Source organism: Narcine bancroftii, chromosome 5, assembly GCF_036971445.1.
Source record: "Narcine bancroftii isolate sNarBan1 chromosome 5, sNarBan1.hap1, whole genome shotgun sequence".
NCBI classification, from domain to species: domain Eukaryota; kingdom Metazoa; phylum Chordata; class Chondrichthyes; order Torpediniformes; family Narcinidae; genus Narcine; species Narcine bancroftii.
In genome coordinates, this window is record NC_091473.1 from 9,292,867 (window position 1) to 9,311,022 (window position 18,156).

Below are 18,156 nucleotides of genomic sequence, written 5' to 3' on the forward strand. Positions count from 1 at the left end.
TCTTCCTCCGCTGATGCGGAGCTCCGGTCTGTACACTCAGACGAGCATTGGGCGCCACTGCCACGTTTCGAGGAAAGCCTGGAGACCCCGAGGTAAAAGTTATTTTCCTGCGGGATTGCAAGTAACCGCTGGGCTCTTTGTCAATGGTTGCATTGATCCGAGCCGGCTGTTTGGGGCAGTTGTCTTGAGACCAGTGCAGCAACCATTGATTCAGCTCCAGCGGAACCGGCCAGCAGGGGCGAGCGGAGGCGGCGCAGACTGCGCGGAAGGTTCATTAGGACGTTGCGGCGCCAGGTCCCGGGACGGGGAGGCACGACTGGCGGAGGGCAAAGCAAAGGCAGGGGGGGAGACCTTGCGAGTGACGGACAGGGTCAGCCCGCGGTGCACTGCTGGTGGGAGGGGAGACCTGCAGCCCCCACCCCCCCACTCGATTTTCCTCTGTCTGCACACCCCGTGCTGGAGAAACTCAGCTGCAGACGGGTCTCTGCACCATGATTGGCGTGAGATGGGGGCAGGGCGTTTGGACAACGATTGACAGGGGAAGGGGCAGTGCACAATGATTGGCAAGAGAGAGTGCCCTTGATAAGCTTTTGAATCATGATTGACAGGAGGTGCGCCAATGCGAGCTCTCCACTGGCCACCTAGACAGAGGTGCACCAAAGAAGAGGGATAAAGAAAGCTTTTGGTGCCTGCCACACCGCCAGTGGGCTGATCTCGCCTCCAACCGTGCATCTTGGCGCCTCACGGTTCGGCGGGCAGCAATGGAAGAAGACCGCAGAGCCCACCTCACTGACAAAAGACAAAGGAGGAAACACCCAACCCACCAATTTTCCCCTGCAACCGCTGCATCCGTGCCTGCCTGTCCCGCATCGGACTGGTCAGCCACAAACGAGCCTGCAGCTGACGTGGACATTACCCCTCCATAAATCTTCGTTTCTGAAGCCAAGCCAAAGAGAAATATGATATATGCCCACCTCACTGACAAAAGACAAAGGAGGAAAAACCCAACACCCAACCCCAACCCACCAATTTTCCCCTGCAACCGCTGCATCCGTGCCTGCCTGTCCCGCATCGGACTTGTCAGCCACAAACGAGCCTGCAGCTGACGTGGACGTTACCCCTCCATAAATCTTCGTTTCTGAAGCCAAGCCAAAGAGAAATATGATATATGCCCACCTCACTGACAAAAGACAAAGGAGGAAAAACCCAACACCCAACCCCAACCCACCAATTTTCCCCTGCAACCGCTGCATCCGTGCCTGCCTGTCCCGCATCGGACTTGTCAGCCACAAACGAGCCTGCAGCTGACGTGGACGTTACCCCTCCATAAATCTTTGTCCGCGAAGCCAAACCAGAAAGAGAAGGGCCAATGCACCATGATTGACAAGGTGTTTGATTAATGATTGATAGGAGGTGGGTTAAAGAACCATGATTGACAGAGGGCAAGAAAGTGATGCATGACAGACTGGTGTGAGAGTTTGGGGAAAAGAATTGAATCAAAATTTGAAAATGTAACGAAATTCATTACTTTGCAGCATATTAGAATAAAATTACAATTAAAAATAAATAAATTTTAGTGCAAAAATCAGGGAGAGTGGGGTAGTGGAGTTCATTGTCTATCCAGAAATCTGATGGTGAGGCTGAGTGGAGAGCCAGTGATAGATCATCTGGTGTGGGGCGATTGTAATGGTGGCCATGGTACAGGTGTTTTAAGTTTGAAATAAAAGCAGAAAATGCTGCGTGCGTTCAGGATGTCAGGAAGCATCTGAAACTGTTAATGTTTCAGGTACATAACTCTCAGAATTTGAACATTGATTAACAAGGGTGAAGTTTGATGATGGGCAGCGCAAGTAGGACTAAACAGTACTTCAAGGTCACCTGAGTATTTTTTCCTAGCCTAGCTCATAATTTTTTTAAAAATTCTATTTAGTAGATCACATGAAATACAGTAGAGGATTAGCAATACCTGTACAGTACACCCCCTCTGTTATGCGGAGTTTCACTTTGCTAACATACCAACCATCTAGCTTGTGATGCTCTAGAATACAAGTCCTTGGCAAAAATTGACTAAAAATTTTTTCACACTGATGCTATAAGATCAAATTTTATTCTGTACCTCAATTTATTTGGTAATGTTTTGTCAAATGTTTCTGTTGCTTGAACTACGGTAAATCTTTACATTTTTAAATTTAGATATACAGCACAGTAACAGGCCGTTTCGGCGTACAAGTCCGTGGCGCCCAATTTACATTTCAATTAACCTGCACCTCCGGTACGTTTTTGAACAGTGGGAGGAAACTGAAGCTCCTAGGGTAAAGGGAGAATGTACAAACAGAGAGCGTGGGATTCGAACCCTGGTCCCCATTGCTGGCAATGTAAAGTTGTCGCCCTCACCGCTATGCCAACCGTGCCGCCCCTGTGGGATACAGGGTCTTAAGCCAGAACATCAACAATTTCCCACTACAGATGCTGCCTGACTCTCTGAGTTCTGGAAGGTTGACTTTTTAAAAAATCTGGATTGGTGGTTCAGGCTACTGGGTCATCAGACTGGGATAGAATCACTGCTCAACCATGGTATCCATTTTTTTTTCTTTCTCTTTTTCTTTGGCTTGGCTTCGCGGACGAAGATTTATGGAGGGGGTAAAATGTCCACGTCAGCATGTTTCAGGTACATAACTCTGTCAAAATTTGAACATTAATTAACAAGGGTGAAGTTTGATGATGGGCAGCACAAGTAGGACTAAACAGTACTTCACGCTTGTTCCTTTTAAAAAAAAAAATCCCAAAAGGGTTTCTATAATTCAAAACTTTACTTCACATTTAAGATACCAGACTTCTTGCAGGAGTATAGCAGCTGGTGACTTACAGACACTTAGGTTTGAAATCTTAGGCTTTGTTCTGAACTAACACAGGAACAGCAATGGAAAATTCACCAGACAATGGTAAATTCAAAATAATAGTTTTTATTAAACTATTAATAACAGAACATTTCTTACTTAACTCCAAAGTGAACCCCACTATGCGCAAATGTAAAATGTGTGTGTATGTGTGGCCAAATCCCAAATGATTACAGTTTAGGCATCATTCTGAAAAGTCCATTTTCAATTTCAGCATCGAACATGTTATGTTAAACCTGACTATTTTAAAATCGCAGTTCAGAAGTAATCACGGACCATTTTGAAATATCATGTCTTCAGTCCTCTTTAAACTCACAAATTTTCTTTTTTTTTGGAAATTTTATTTAACCAACATGTGTAAGATCATAATAACAGCAATGGTAAGGAAACCATACTACAATGTTAATAAATATATGCTGAAAGTATATCGAAACAAAAACTAAAAAAAACCCTCGACGCTCCCACCAGCCCCCAACCCTAATCTAATCCCATAACTAAAATATGTAATATCATAACCACATATTAATTAATTTGGATTGCATCAGATGACACTCAAGGTACCCAACTAACATAAAATTGTCATTCATTCAGGGAAAACCTCACTGTACCTAAGTTGTTAGGACTCACAAATTTTCTTGATGAGCTGTTTTTCAGAGAGATAATCTCTTCATACGAGTGATTTCACTCTTATCTTGCCGAAGGGTTGTGGAGTCTGTTTTCCTCGATGATTTCTTTCTTAATCAAAGTAACCATTTTCCCGTGGACACGCGAGGCTGCCCTCTTTTCTTCGAGGCAGTCGTAGTGGCTATTTCTTTTAAAATACCACTTCTGGTGTTCCTCCTTTTATTACGGAGAACGCAGGCAGTCGTCCTTTTAAAGGAATTGGTGGCTGCTTTTCCCATCCTGTTGATACAGGATGGCCTTCTCTTCAACTGACCCAAAATGTCTCTGATTTTGATACTTTATTTCTTGCAAATCTCTCATGTCGCATGGTATGACATCATAACTATCTTTGGAGTTCTTCTGAACCCTTTGACATCTTCATGCTAAAAAGCGTGATTTTAAAAATCAAAGTAATTGTCTCTGTTTGATGTTTCCCTCCTGCTTCTGAGCTACCTGGTATGGACCAGCAAAATGGTTTCTTGTTCAGTCCACTGTGCACCTTATCTCAAAAACCATCATCTCCCTGTAACCATAGTCACAGCAGACTTCAGTCTCTAAGATGATACCAGCTGCCATCTTCAATCTCTCGCTGTACATTTAAAATGCAAATGTGTTTAGTCTTTGTACCCTTGAGACCAAACCCACAAAATAACCTTACTAAGACATATATAATGAAAAATAGTTTAACGTTAAACTAAAGATTAATCGTAGCACAATTTCGTCACCGTGGTTATTGCTGGTGGTGCAATTAAAGTAGAAAATTTGCCATGATCATAAGGGACGTGTATGGCTAGCTTGTATTTGATTTGCACGACTGCACAAAGTGAGCATCTATGCTGAAGACTCTCAAGGAGGGGTGTGGGAATATTTTGGTGGGGCGTGGTGCTTAAGAATATTTTAGTGGGATGTAGGAATATTTTGGGAAATAATCAAAAAGTTGGTTTGGAAAAAAATGAGCTTGTTATGTTGGTGTGAAAGATGCGACTTGGCAACACTGTCAGTACGGCACAAGTGTGGTAACTTCCAAGTAAAATCACTTTGTTCTTTTTATTTTCTTAAAGTGTTTTTGCTATTCTGATGTTTCTCTGTTGTATCTCTTATTTTAACTGCTGTTATCCTTGGTTAACATTATAATTATATTTTTTCTGACCGGTCTTATTATCATCCATTCCAAATGATCTCATTTGCGACAAGGATTCCAAATGATCTCAACAAGAAATTTCAGTCAATTCTATTGGTTGAATAAATGTGAGGTAACTAATGCTGCTACAAATGTCATTGTTGACCATTTGAAAATGTTGGTTACTGACTTCAATGATAGATTTTGTGATTTTGAAGGCAATTGATTTTCCTTCTTGGTCAGCTCAGCCATTGCTGGTGGACTTCTCTGAAGTTCCAGTGCAATACCAAGAGGAGTTATCCGAGTTGCAACATGATGAATCTGTGAAAACTCTGTTCAAAGTGAAAGGAACCATGATGTGGCTGTCTAACGAGATTGAAAAGAAATACCCAAACTCCACTACTTTAGCAAGGGAACTATTGAGACATTTTCCATCACCTTATTTAGTAGAATGTGGCTTCAGTGCTGTTGGTGATTTGCTACAAGCTAAGAGAAACCGATTGGAAATTATAAAAGGTGGAGATTTAAGGTTGAAACCAACAAAATTAGTTCCTCGAATCGAAAAAAATCTGCAGTCAGGGGCAAGGTTCCCAATGAAGTGATTACAATTGTTTGAGATGGTTGACATATTGAGGTAGTCGTTGAATATGAAGCATGTGTTCCAGTGTATTCCCGACCTTAATTGCATTGAAATACACTTGTAGTAAATTATTTAATTAAAACCTCATTTGAATATATGTTTTTTCCACTAATGGTGGGGCATACGTTTTTTGAAAAATTAAAGTGGGGCCTCTGGCAAAAAAGGTTGAGAACCACTGATCTATACCAACGTTATTAAATATGAATATGATTTTGCAATTCAACTTATATTGCACATGGTCTTAATAAAAACTATTCTGCAGATCAAAAAATAGCCCTCCATTATGTTCTCAAGAGCGATTAGGATTTGGCAATAAATAATGGCCTTCCCAAAAATGTCCACTTGCTCTATAAAGAACATTTGGCCCATCGAGTTTATGCCAGCACTCCTCGGTCTCATTCCCACATTAATTTCCTGGTAATTTTATCTCTGTAACATGTTATAAATGCCACCCTTAATCCTCCTGCCAGCCACCTAAACTGGGGGTAATTTATGTGGGAATTAACTTTTAAATTCCTTCCTCACCAATGCGGTTGAATATGGTTATTTTTTTCTGTCTGAAACAGACTGTTCACAGCAATAAAGTACTTTGTTAATTTTGCAGGGATAATCTATTGTTAACCAAATCATGCAACGACACAGTATACTGTCCGACTGCCCTTCACTCTGGCACTCAATCCCCTGCACTCCCTTGGAACTGAGGCTGGATATCGTCCTCTCTTGTGGACAGTCTTTCCGGTAAGGTTTGGCTTTGGTTGTTATTGGATTAGAGTATTTCTTCATTTGTAGAATTAGTTTTAATTTAACTAATTAGAATCAACTTCCTGTGTGCATTAAGGTGCATTTTGTAAAAAAAATTAGACATACAGTATGGCAATAGGCCATTTTGGCCCACGAGTCTGTGCCACCCAATTTACACCCCATTAGCATACATTCATGGTATGTTTCGAATGGTGGGATGAAACTGGAGCTCTCAGGGAAAATCCACGCAGACACGGGGAGAACGTATAAACTGCTTACAGACAGCACGGGATTCAAACCCTGGTCCGGTCCCGATAGCTGGCGCTGTAAAGGCAAAACGCTCACCGCTACGCCAACTGTGCCACCCAAACAGCACCAATATTTTGAACAAAAAAGAAATCCGCTTCCTTCACCAGTTCTGATCCATAAGTTACATTGCAATATGGTCTCTGAATAGGCCCAGCAAACTCCTTAATTGTACCAGTTGTAAGCCTAGGCTAGGGACACAGTGGAAAGTGGAAGCCCTGTTCTTGTAAGTACTGAATCCATACAATCTTGTTTGATTTGGGACGAGGGGTGGGATTAAGCAGGCAGCCGTATTTTTGGACTAAGGTTAGTGTGATAGTGTTGAAGCAGAGGGTTAGGTTGAGAGCTAGATAAGGTGGCTCACAGATCAACAAAATGGCAATGCAAATCCTGAGGAGACAACTTGGGTGGTGCAGCTATCATTTCACCGGTTCAGGCATCTCAGCTCAATCGTCACTTATGGTGCTGTCTGCTCATTCTCTCTCTGATTGAGTCGGTTTCCTCTGGGAGGTCTAGTTTTCTCTCAGATATGTCCAATTCAGTAGGGTTAATTGGCGATTGCAAATTTCCCTCATTCAGTGAGTGGCGGAATTGATCTAAAAGCAGAGAGAATAAAATAGGTTAGTGTATCACTATGACATCATGGTCTTTAACTTTCTTTTATATTTTCTTTTAAGTTTAGACATACAGCACGGTAACAGACCATTTCAGCCCATGAGTCCGCACAGTTTACACCCGATTAACCTACACCCCTGATACGTTTCGAACGGTGGGAGGAAACCAGAGTCCCTGGAAGAAACCCCACGCAGACATGGGGAGAACGTACAAACTCCTTACAGACAGCATGGGATTTGAATCCTGGTCCCGATCACTGGCCCTGCAAAGGTGTTGTGCTAACTGCTACGCCAACTAAGTTCATTTATGTGGTATTTGAAAAACAGTTTCATAAGTGATATAAACAAAAAATGTAGAAACCCAGGTCCTGTAGCAGATTTTTACACTTTGATTTTATCAATCCACCTGAGCAGCGTCGAGAATTGCTTGCTGTATGTCATTGAATGCTCTATACTCATACATAAGGTGCCACTGGTTGGTTTTGTCATGAACAGATTGCATCACCACACTTGGTGGAGAGATATTTCTTTCCATTTGGTGAAGATAAGCCAGCAATATGTGGTCCTCATACCAGACCAATTCGGTGTTTCATTTTCCTCTTGCCCCACCCAGCTCATTTCTTTCTGCTGCGACTCCTTCCTTTATCTCTTGATCCAGTTTCACTTCCACTCATGGCGCGTCTCACGTGCTGTGGTCTCTGATTTCCTCATCGTTACTATGGGCATGCAGTCCTTCAAGCCTCCAGTCAATACCAGGATGGGCTCAGGACCTTTTGCCTTTTTTATTTCGAACGGAAAACAAACCAGTTCCCCTCCAACGATGCATTCTCAGATTCGGCAATTTCTCCTCCTTACGCTGTTCCAGGTCAGAGGTGAGAGCGTGCAAATCTACTTGAGCTCCATTCTATCTTTCACTTGTGGGATATGTGGTACTGACTTTGCTCAGTCCTCACTCCTTTCGTTTGTTTCTCTCTTCCTTTGTCTGTGTTAGAGGCAGTCAAGTACCTCTGCCTGTCAACCTTCACCCCTCTCTGGCCCACCAATCCCTCACTGGCTCCTATCCAATCCCTCTCATCCTGTCCACATTAGACTGGTTTCTCCCTTCTGTGCTGATGAAGAGTTCTAGCCCAAAACGATGACCATTCTTTTTTTTCCTTCCATAGATGTTGCTTGGCTGGCTGAGTTCTTCCAGCAGATTGTTTATTCCAGTGGTTCTCAACCCTTCTCTTTCCACTCACATCCCACTTTAAGTAATCCCTGTGCTGTCGGTGCTCTGTGATTAGTAAGGGATTGCTTAAGGTGGGATGCGAGTGGGAAGGGAAGGTTGAGAACCACTGCTCTAGACCCAATTGTGACTGAAATATTTTGCTTGAGAAAAATTGTGTTTGGCCCTAATTTCCTTTCGAGATATGAAACCGTGCACTTGAGGGACAATTAAAACAGTGGTTTTCAACCTTTTACTTTTCACCCACATCCCACCTTAAGCAATCCCTTACTAATCACAGAGCATCTATGACATAGGGATTACTTAAGTGGGTATATGAGTGGGAAGGGAAGGTTGAGAGCCACTTGTTTATTCAGTCCTTTGCGGCTCTTTACCTCTGTTAAGCATCATAAGCTCACAGACTCCCCATTGGGACTATAATTCTTCCCACCCTGCTTCATGTAAGGATTCCACTTCAGTTTCCCCATTCCTTTGCCTCCAATAAACAAGACGTGGCCATCAATAGGAAAAAAGGTAGAAACCTCATAAGCATCTGTATGAAAAGCCTTTTTTTTTTAAGGCACACAGCATGGTAACAGGCCATTTTGGCCCACAAGTCAGGCCACTCAATTTACACCCCATTAACCTACACTCCACAGTACGTTTTGAATGGTGGGAGGAAACCAGAGCCCCCGGGGAGAACCTACAAATTACAGAGAGCGCCGGATTCGAATCCCAGACCCGATCGCTGGCACTGTAAAGGCGTTGCGGTAACCGCTACGCAACCGTGCGACCCCCATCTGTTCTGATGGCAAGGCTTTCCATACAGATGCTTCTGAGATATCTACCCTTTATCCTGAACTGTAGCGTATTGGCGGATCCTTCGCCCACATCTTCTTGATTTCCTGCACCTCTGTTCTCACATGCTACAGTAAGGACTATAGCCCCGCAGTCATCACATTGCACCCCACTCTGTATCGAATAGATGATCCTTTACAATTTCCATCACTTCCTCCACCGGGCAAGTTTTACCTCTCTTCCCTTTCAACTTTTTGTAGGGAAGATTCACTTCTTTCATTCCAGGGCATCGCTTTCAATGCATGTGATGAAGTCCCCATGTTTTGTTCAGTCTTCGTGACCCAACACTTAGCTGTCACTGTAATTATCCATCCCGTTCCCCTTGTGATGGAGGCCTCCTGCACTGTTCAGCAGAGCTCAGTGCCAGCTTGATGAACATCACCTTCTGTTCAGCATTATAGAATTCCTCACTTTCATGGATGGCTTGCTTTGCAGATGGCAGGAGAAGAACCCTGGACACTGGACAGGGGTCTTGGCCGATCGCGTGTGGACACTGACGCAGACCCGGGATCGCATCTGGTATCGAACATATTGCAAGGAGGCAGACAGCCCTCAAAAACAAACAGGCTACAGAAGGAGGAGTGACCCATCTACACGTCTGGTAACTGTTAAAAAGGAAAATGTTATCAAAAGTGAAATTAAATGTGAAGATGGGACACTGCAAGAAACTGAGAAAATGAAAATGGAACCAGCGGAGTGCACACAGCAGACAAATGATACCACACCTGGATTTTTGAAAAGGGAATCCGGAGATTTGGATCAAGAAGAGAGCAGGATATTGAGTGACTATTTTCAGTTGCGTGTGCAGCTCTCTGACCTATATGCTCACTGGATGAAGGCTGACAAACACTTCGAGCGAGTGGCGCAGAATTTCCATGGTGGGTATTTCCTGACAAAGAGGTTTCCCATTTATGCTGCATAAATTGAAATACGATCTGAAGAAAGCAGTTAAATCAGTCATTATTATTCAAATAAGCGGCATGGTTGACGTTGTGGTTATTGCCACGCCTTTACAGCGCCAGCGATCGGGACAGGGATTTGTATCCCGCGCTGTCCATAAAGAGTTTATGTTCTCCCCGTGTCTGCGTAGGGTTTTCCGGGGGGCACTGGTTTCCTGCCACCCTTCAAAAATGAACCGGGGGTGTAGGTTAATGGGGTGTCAATTGGGCATCACGGACAAGAGGGCCAAAATACATTACAACTCCAATTATCCAAAATCAGATTTTCAGAAATCCTTATTTATCCAAATTTTTAAAAAAAATTTGAATAAATAGGGATATCCAAAACAATCAGAAATCCTCATTTATCTGAAATTTTTTCGGAGCCGAACTGACCTCAAAGGTTGGGGAAAAAAATTCGCTCGACATGAAATGAGAACGACGATTGTCCTCGTTTCACGCAACTCCCTCTCCTCTCTCTTTCCATTTCTTCTTTACTTTCCCCTTTTGACTTTTCTCTCCAACTCTCCCTTAAACTGTGTGCCACTGTCTCCCAGCCACAAGCGGTCGGAAGAATCCCTTGACCCGGCATCCTCAAGGAGAGTGGCCTCCCAGGCAGGAGCGGGACCTCTGGCTCAGTGGCGTTCCCTCCCCTCCCTTTCCCTACTTCCCCTTGGCCGCCTACTACATCTGCGCACCAGACACCCTGTGTGTGTCTGCGGTAGGCCTGGCAGTGGAGGTTTCAGTGTCGGGACTCGGGTGTCGGGGTTGGGAGCTCCGGTGACCAGGGGAGACAGGAGCCCGCTGACTGGTCCAGCAGCGGTGCGTAAATATCGAGGATCGGCGGTGGTTGGGAGGTCTCGGTGATTGGCAATGGCCAGCATTTTTTAGGTAAGAATTAAACATAATTTTAATGCTTAAAAAGCCTTCCCTTTGTTGATTGTGAATCTTATCTCACTGTTACAAGTAATTTGCTGTTGCAACTGGGGCTGTTTATAAAAATAAATGACCAGTTCTCCGAAAACAAAACCCACATTTAACTGACAAGGACCCGGTCCGGACCATTTTGGATAATCGGAGTTGACCTGTAGCCTGTGGCCGTGCTGTATGTCTAAAATGTTGGAAGCTTTCCGCAAATCAGGCAGCATCTTTGGAAATGCAGCAGAGTTAATGTTTCTGAACAAGAACGTTTAATCATCATTAATAATTGTAATCATTGAGAGAAGGAGTTGTACTGCACAGAAATGGGCCCTTCTGTCCATCACTTTTATGCTGATCTTTTTTTTTGCCCAATATACTCATCCCATTTACCTTCATTAGGTGTGATTCTTGCCACACCTTTGCCAATTCAAATGGCTGTTCAAGTATCACTTAAACATAGTTACTGTATATGAGTCGATCACCTCCTCTGGCAGTGAGTTCCAGATATTAACCACTGTACATAAAAGGCTTTCCCCTCACATCTCCCTATATGTGGCCTCTGCTACATTGGTGAGACTGGACACAGACTGCTTTGTTGAGCACCTCATCTCTGTCCGCTTCTCACAGTGGGCACCCATTTCAATTCCCTGTCCCATTCCTTTGCCAACATGTCTGTCTATGATCTCATGCACTGTCAGACTGAGACCACCCACAGATTGGAGGAACAGCACTTCATCTTCCATTTAGGCACCCTCCATCCGGATGGCATTAACATCCGGTTTCCGTTAAACCCCTCCCCTCCCCCAATCTTCTTCCCCTGTCACCTTTCCTCTCACTCTGTCTTCCCCTTTCTCTCCTTTCACAGAGCCAACATCAATTCTCAGCTCTCCTGATCATATCCAATTAGCACCTTGTGCCGCTTCTTGGTCTGTACTCCTCCCCCTCCCATTCTTCCCCCTTTTCCCAGCCTGAAATACAGACACCTGTCTTTTTTCACTCGTACCTTCAGCCCGAAACATCGGTAATGTACCGAGTCTTATGGATGCTGCGAGACTGATTAAGTTCCTGCAACATTTCTATGTTGTCAGCTACCTTCTAATTGTATACAGAACAAGCTTACAGGGGCAGAATGGTTTCCTCCTGTTTGCATTAGTGTACAGAACTAGTGTTGTGGGACTATTAACCCTTTGAACCATCTAAATGTGAGATATATTCATTGCTACTGCACAGATTCTTTCAGGTAGAACCAATAACTTGGTTAGATATGATAGACAAAATGTCCGATATATAAAGCAGCAGTGTGTTGGTTTTATAGTTACAGTGAAGGAGCAGTAACATATGGTGTTAGTGGTGATTACACTAGCCAACAATATTTTTCCAAAATGTTAGCTCCCTGAAAAAAAGAGGATTATGATAGACAACTTCAAGCTGAACACAAAGCTAATTTCAGATTTGCTGTGTCACGAAGGAAGTTGAAGAAACATTAAATTAACTTTTATTGAATTTATCATGTTTAATTGCACAATGGTGCTGACACATTGCGTTCGTTCATTTGGCCTGAAAATATTTTGCCGCTGATTTTTGTTTGTACTCAGCATCTGATGCCTCTCATGCCAGTGTCCAGCAATAGTCGGCCAGAATCGATGGATTCCAGTTGCCTTGATACTGGTTTTCCATGGTCGTAATGTCCTGGTGAAACCTTTCACTATGTTCGTCGCTGACTGCACCAAGATCAGCAGGGAAGAAGTCCAAGTGCAAATGCAGAACATGAATTTTCAATAACATGTTGCATTTCATAGCTTGAAGCATGTTAAAAACGACAGATCTTCTTTAAGAGACATATTAGGCCCAGAATTAATTTCACCGCAGATTACTGGAGTGGAGATTGATTCATGAGGGAATTACAAAGAAACTTATTTCTAAATTGTATCTCCTAAACCAGATTTGAATAAATCAAAAGAAAGATGGGAATCAGATTTGGGAACTGAAATTGATCCTTTTTGCTGGTCTGACATTTGTTGGGACAGTATAAGAGATATAGTCTGGAAAAACAACCAACTGAAAAACCTCACAAAGATAAGCGTATACAGAGCTGTTGTCATACCCACACTCCTGTTCGGCTCCGAATCATGGGTCCTCTACCGGCACCACCTACGGCTCCTAGAACGCTTCCACCAGCGTTGTCTCCGCTCCATCCTCAACATCCATTGGAGCGCTTACATCCCTAACGTCGAAGTACTCGAGATGGCAGAGGTCGACAGCATCGAGTCCACGCTGCTGAAGATCCAGCTGCGCTGGATGGGTCACGTCTCCAGAATGGAGGACCATCGCCTTCCCAAGATCGTGTTATATGGCGAGCTCTCCACTGGCCACCGTGACAGAGGTGCACCAAAGAAGAGGTACAAGGACTGCCTAAAGAAATCTCTTGGTGCCTGCCACATTGACCACCGCCAGTGGGCTGATAACGCCTCAAACCGTGCATCTTGGCGCCTCACAGTTTGGCGGGCAGCAACCTCCTTTGAAGAAGACCGCAGAGCCTACCTCACTGACAAAAGGCAAAGGAGGAAAAACCCAACACCCAACCCCAACCAACCAATTTTCCCCTGCAACCGCTGCAACCGTGTCTGCCTGTCCCGCATCGGACTTGTCAGCCACAAACGAGCCTGCAGCTGACGTGGACTTTTTACCCCCTCCATAAATCTTCGTCCGCGAAGCCAAGCCAAAGAAAAGAAGATAAGAGATATAATTAATGTTCGCTATAGGTTAGTTAATTATAAATTTATTCATCAATTGTAGTTAACCCCACATAAATTAAATAAATTTAATCCAAGTTTTCCAAATTTATGTTTTAGATGTGGCACAGAAATTGGTTTGTTTATACATTCTACCTGGTCATCTACTAAGGTGACATTATTTTGGAAAGATGTGGGCAAGTTTTTGGAACAAGTCATAAAAATGCATTAACCATTAACACCTGAGTTTTTTCTTTTGGTATATGGTTTGGAACCCCAACTGAAATTGTCAAAATATCAATTAAAATTTTTTAAAGTCGCATTGGCGGTGGCCAGGAGATGTATAGCAATTGCATGGAAATCTGAATCCCGTCTTAAAATTGATTGTTGGAAGAGGGAGATGCAAAATTGTATTCCCTTAGAAAAGGTGATTTATAATATTAGAAATGGGAGTGATACATACTTAAAAATATGAAAACCACATTTAGATATTATGGGTTTGGATATCTAATGTTTTCTCCTCTACACCCCACCGCCACTTTTTAAAAATCTTTATGGTTGAATTTAATGTTGGTTTAATTCTATTTTATTAATATCCTGCCTTTCCTTTTTGGGAGGTGGGTAGTTATCACAGTAGCTTTGCACATATATCTATTCTTTTTTCTTTTATACTTGCTTCTCTCTTACTTTTATGCACAGTACAACCATTTATTTTTTATTCTATTTTGATAATTGTAAGTATCGTTTGGTTACAATTCTATTATTATGTTGTACTGTAAACAAATAAATTTGTTTTTTTAAAAAAATGACAGGAATTCACAAAAAAAGTTGTATCTAAACACTGGTATGTGATAAGAACATGTTAAGGTGGTTTTTGTGATCAGTGGCCCAAATTCTTGCTGTGTTATCAGATCATGAGAAGATGTAACCTATTTTTGTGATTTCCTGTCATATTTTAAGTCTTCTAGAATATTGCCCACAAAGCAAGCTGTTTTGGTCAGTCCAAGCTTGCCTGGACATGCACTCAGCGCAGGTACTGTGCATATGTTCCCTTAGGCCTAGGCAGGCTTAAGTCAGGATAAATGCAGACAGGCTTTAAAAAACAGCTCACATATGCAGATGCTGTCCATTACATTGATTATAGATGCACATGTTCTTCAGGCAATAGCAGTGAGTGTATATAGCAATAGTTCAGGAAGTTTCAATACAGCAGAAATGCCTCATCAATGTTGAAACAGCTGCGATACGTTCTGTTACATTTGTTGCGAGTATATGCTTAAGTCTCAGCATGACTGCACTTATTAAGAAAGCCTATGAGCTCTATTTTGGTTGTAAAATTGATGACCAAGGCAAACCCTGGCTCCTCACATTTGTTGTGCAGCATGTGTAGTCAACACGAGAGCTTGGCTCAGTGGTACTTGGAAGTCAATGGCATTTGCAGTCCTGGTGATCTGGCGAGAACAAAAGGATCACGTGAGGGACTGTACTTTTGTCTGAATTATGTATCTGGCTTCTCTACTAAAAATAAGGAATATATTGAATACCCCAATCTGCCTTCAGCCGTGACAATAGTTTGCCAGTGCCACATGGAGCACATGGAGCCCAGATGAACGTGTCACAATGCACGATCCAGATGTAGAAAACGAGACTGATCCAGATGTTGAACTGTTTATGCCTGGTTACCATCTGATAACACAGCAATGACATGGTCAGGGACTTGGGTTTGTCAAAAGCAAAAGCAGAACTATTTGGTTCAAGACTCCCAAGGATGGGGTTTGCTGTCCCTGGGTATTAAAAAAAAATGTCTGGCTTTCAGAGCCGTCAGCAATACTTGACACATTTCATTACACAGGTTGGCAACCTCTGTTTCTGCACTGGCCTTGATAGGCTGTGGGTGGTGTGCATGAGTTACAAAAATGATGTCTTTTTATAGTTTCATCAAAGTTAAGCCGAAAAGCTGTTACACAATGGCATTGACCACCCTTCAGTACCTATTGGCACGCAGTACACATGAAAGCGTCCCTGCAGCAACATGAAACTGTTGTTGAAACACATATTTACAATTGGAACATCTGTGGTGATTTGAAAGTATTGGCACTTCTAGGAATACACCTCGGATGCACCAAATACTGTTGTTTCATTTGTAAATGGGAGAGTCATGTTACACTAAAAAGAACTGGTCGCCCCATAAGCATTCAGAAAAGCATGGCACTTAAACCACTTGTCGACCCACCAAAGATTTGTCTGCCTCCCCTTCATATGAAACTCGGATTGTTGAGAAGTTGTGTGAAAGCAATGAAGGTCATGGCTTTCCAGTTTGAGTCAGGTTTCCAGGAGTAACTAATGCCAAGTTTAAGGAAGGCACTTTCGTTGGTCCGCAAATCAGACACATCATCAATGACAGGTGGTATGAAGATCTGCTGATGAGGCTGGAGAAAATAGGATGGGAGGCATTTAACAATATTATTGAGAATTTACAGAGCACCAAATTACATCCAACTGATTGACAACATGCTTCCAGCATCCAAAACCATGAACTGCAACAAGTCATTGTCTGCAGTCGCACTTCCCTGCTGATCTTGGTGCAGTCAGTGACAAACACAGTGAAAGGTTTCACCGGGATATTGGAAAAGTGGTATCCGGGCAACTGGAATCCATCAGTGCTGGCTGACTAGTGTTGGACTGACGCGAGAGGCATCAGATGCTGAGTACAAATGAAAATCAGCGCCAAAACATTTTTAGGTCAGTTGAACTAATGCAATGTGTCAGCGTCATTATGCAATTAAACATGCTAAATTCAATAAAAGTTCATTTAGTGTTTCTCTAACTTCCAATGTGATACAGCGAATCTTAAATTATCTTTATGTTGGGTTTGAAGTTGTCCATTATAATCTTTTTCAGGAAAAAAGATTGTTGTCCAGTGTAATTGCCCCATCATCTTTTGACTCCCTTAAGATTTAAATTCAAAATTTTTCTTAGGCTTTAAATTGAGGTTCTATTTGGACAGTTTTTTAGATCTGCAGGGAGTAACTGTCCTTGCATTCTTTGTTTCAGGTGTCCGCATCCTGCGTCAAGATCCAATTGAGTGTCTTTTCTCTTTCATCTGTAGCTCCAACAACAACATCGTGCGCATCACCGGAATGATTGAGCGCCTGTGCCAGACCTTCGGGGAGAGGCTGTGCACACTGGACTCCTGTGACTACCACACGTTCCCCACACTGCAGGTGCTGGCAGGTGAGTGGAAAATGGCATGTTGGCCTTCATAAAAAGGGGAATAGAGTAAAGGAATAAAGATATCCTTCTGCAGTTGTACAGGGCCCTGGTGAGACCACACCAGGAGTATTGTGTCGAGTTCTGGTCTCCTAATTTGAGGAAGGACATTCTCGCAACTGAGGGAGTGCAGGTAGATTCACAAGGTTAGTTCCTGGGATGGGATCAACGTATTCCAGAAGGTTGGATAAACTGGAGTTGTATACGTTGGAATTTAGAAAGATGAGGGGAGATATAATTGAGGTATATAAAATTATTAAGGGATTGGACACGATAGAAACTGATTAAATGTTCCCAATGTTGAGGAGACTAGGAGTAGAGGCCATAACTTAAGAATACAGGGAAGGCCCTTTAGGAGAGAGATGAGAATTTTTTTTTACAAAAGAATTGTTGGTCTGTGGATGCTTTGCCGCAGAGGGTGGTAGAGGTTAGTTCTCTGCATAAATTCAAGGGGGAGTTAGATAAGATTGTTGTGGACAGGGGAATTGAGAGTTATGGGGAGAAGGAAGGGACAGGATACTGATAGTGGAAGATCAGCCATGATCTAAATGAATGGCGGTGCTGGCTCGATGGGCTGAATGGCCTACTCCAGCACTTATTGTCTAAAACAGACAGCTGGCTGCTGGCCGGAGACCATGTGGACCTAATGTTGCTGGAGAGTGCTGTTAGCTGTGGATCTGAGTCTTCCTTGCAGCCTTGTGTGTGAACTAATTCTCAAGGGTGCATTCAAGATGAGATTAGGACTGGAGTTTGGGCATTATGTTCTGTGAAGTTGAATAGTCCTTTAATACTTGATGATGGAAATTCTTCTTCTCTAAACATCTTTATAAACCATTGCCACATGTCATCTCGGCTGTTCACTCACTCTACCTCAACCATCTGCCTCGTCCACCATTGATCTCATTTAATCCATCCACCAACCAATTCAGGTCTCTCACCACAGCTTCATTCAGGATACTTTGTATATGGGTGCTTCAATGTTACCCCTGGGTGACACGGTTTAGCGCAACACCTTTACAGCATTAGCGATCGAGACCAGGGTTCGAATCCCGCTCTAAGAAGTTTGTACGTTCTCCCCGTGTCTGCGTGGATTTTCCCCAGGAGCTCCAGTTTCCTCCCAAAGTTCAAAATGTGGTGGGGGGGGTGGTGTGGGGTAATGGGGTGTAAATTGGGCAAATCTAAACCCTATTGGAGACAGCTCAATCACGTGCACTGCCAACTAAAAGCAGAACATGCTCAGAAGGTCAGGCTG

The 18,156-nt window shown here is 43.1% G+C and overlaps 1 protein-coding gene across 4 annotated transcripts in view; it reads left to right on the forward strand.

The window, feature by feature from the left end:
- ogg1 (8-oxoguanine DNA glycosylase) overlaps positions 1-18,156 on the forward strand; it is a 31,513-nt gene continuing 13,357 nt past the window's right edge. For 2 of the 4 annotated variants that reach the window (XM_069936734.1, XM_069936737.1), the window contains exons 1-4: positions 1-92; positions 5,925-6,058; positions 9,479-9,921; positions 16,689-16,868. In XM_069936734.1, the coding sequence (XP_069792835.1) occupies positions 5,949-6,058; positions 9,479-9,921; positions 16,689-16,868 (733 nt within the window). In that variant the 5' untranslated portion in view covers positions 1-92; positions 5,925-5,948. Of the gene's footprint in view, positions 93-2,627; positions 2,669-5,924; positions 6,059-7,121; positions 7,253-9,478; positions 9,922-16,688; positions 16,869-18,156 lie in introns of those variants that run through there. The other 2 variants (XM_069936735.1, XM_069936736.1) reach the window with 2 other exon arrangements.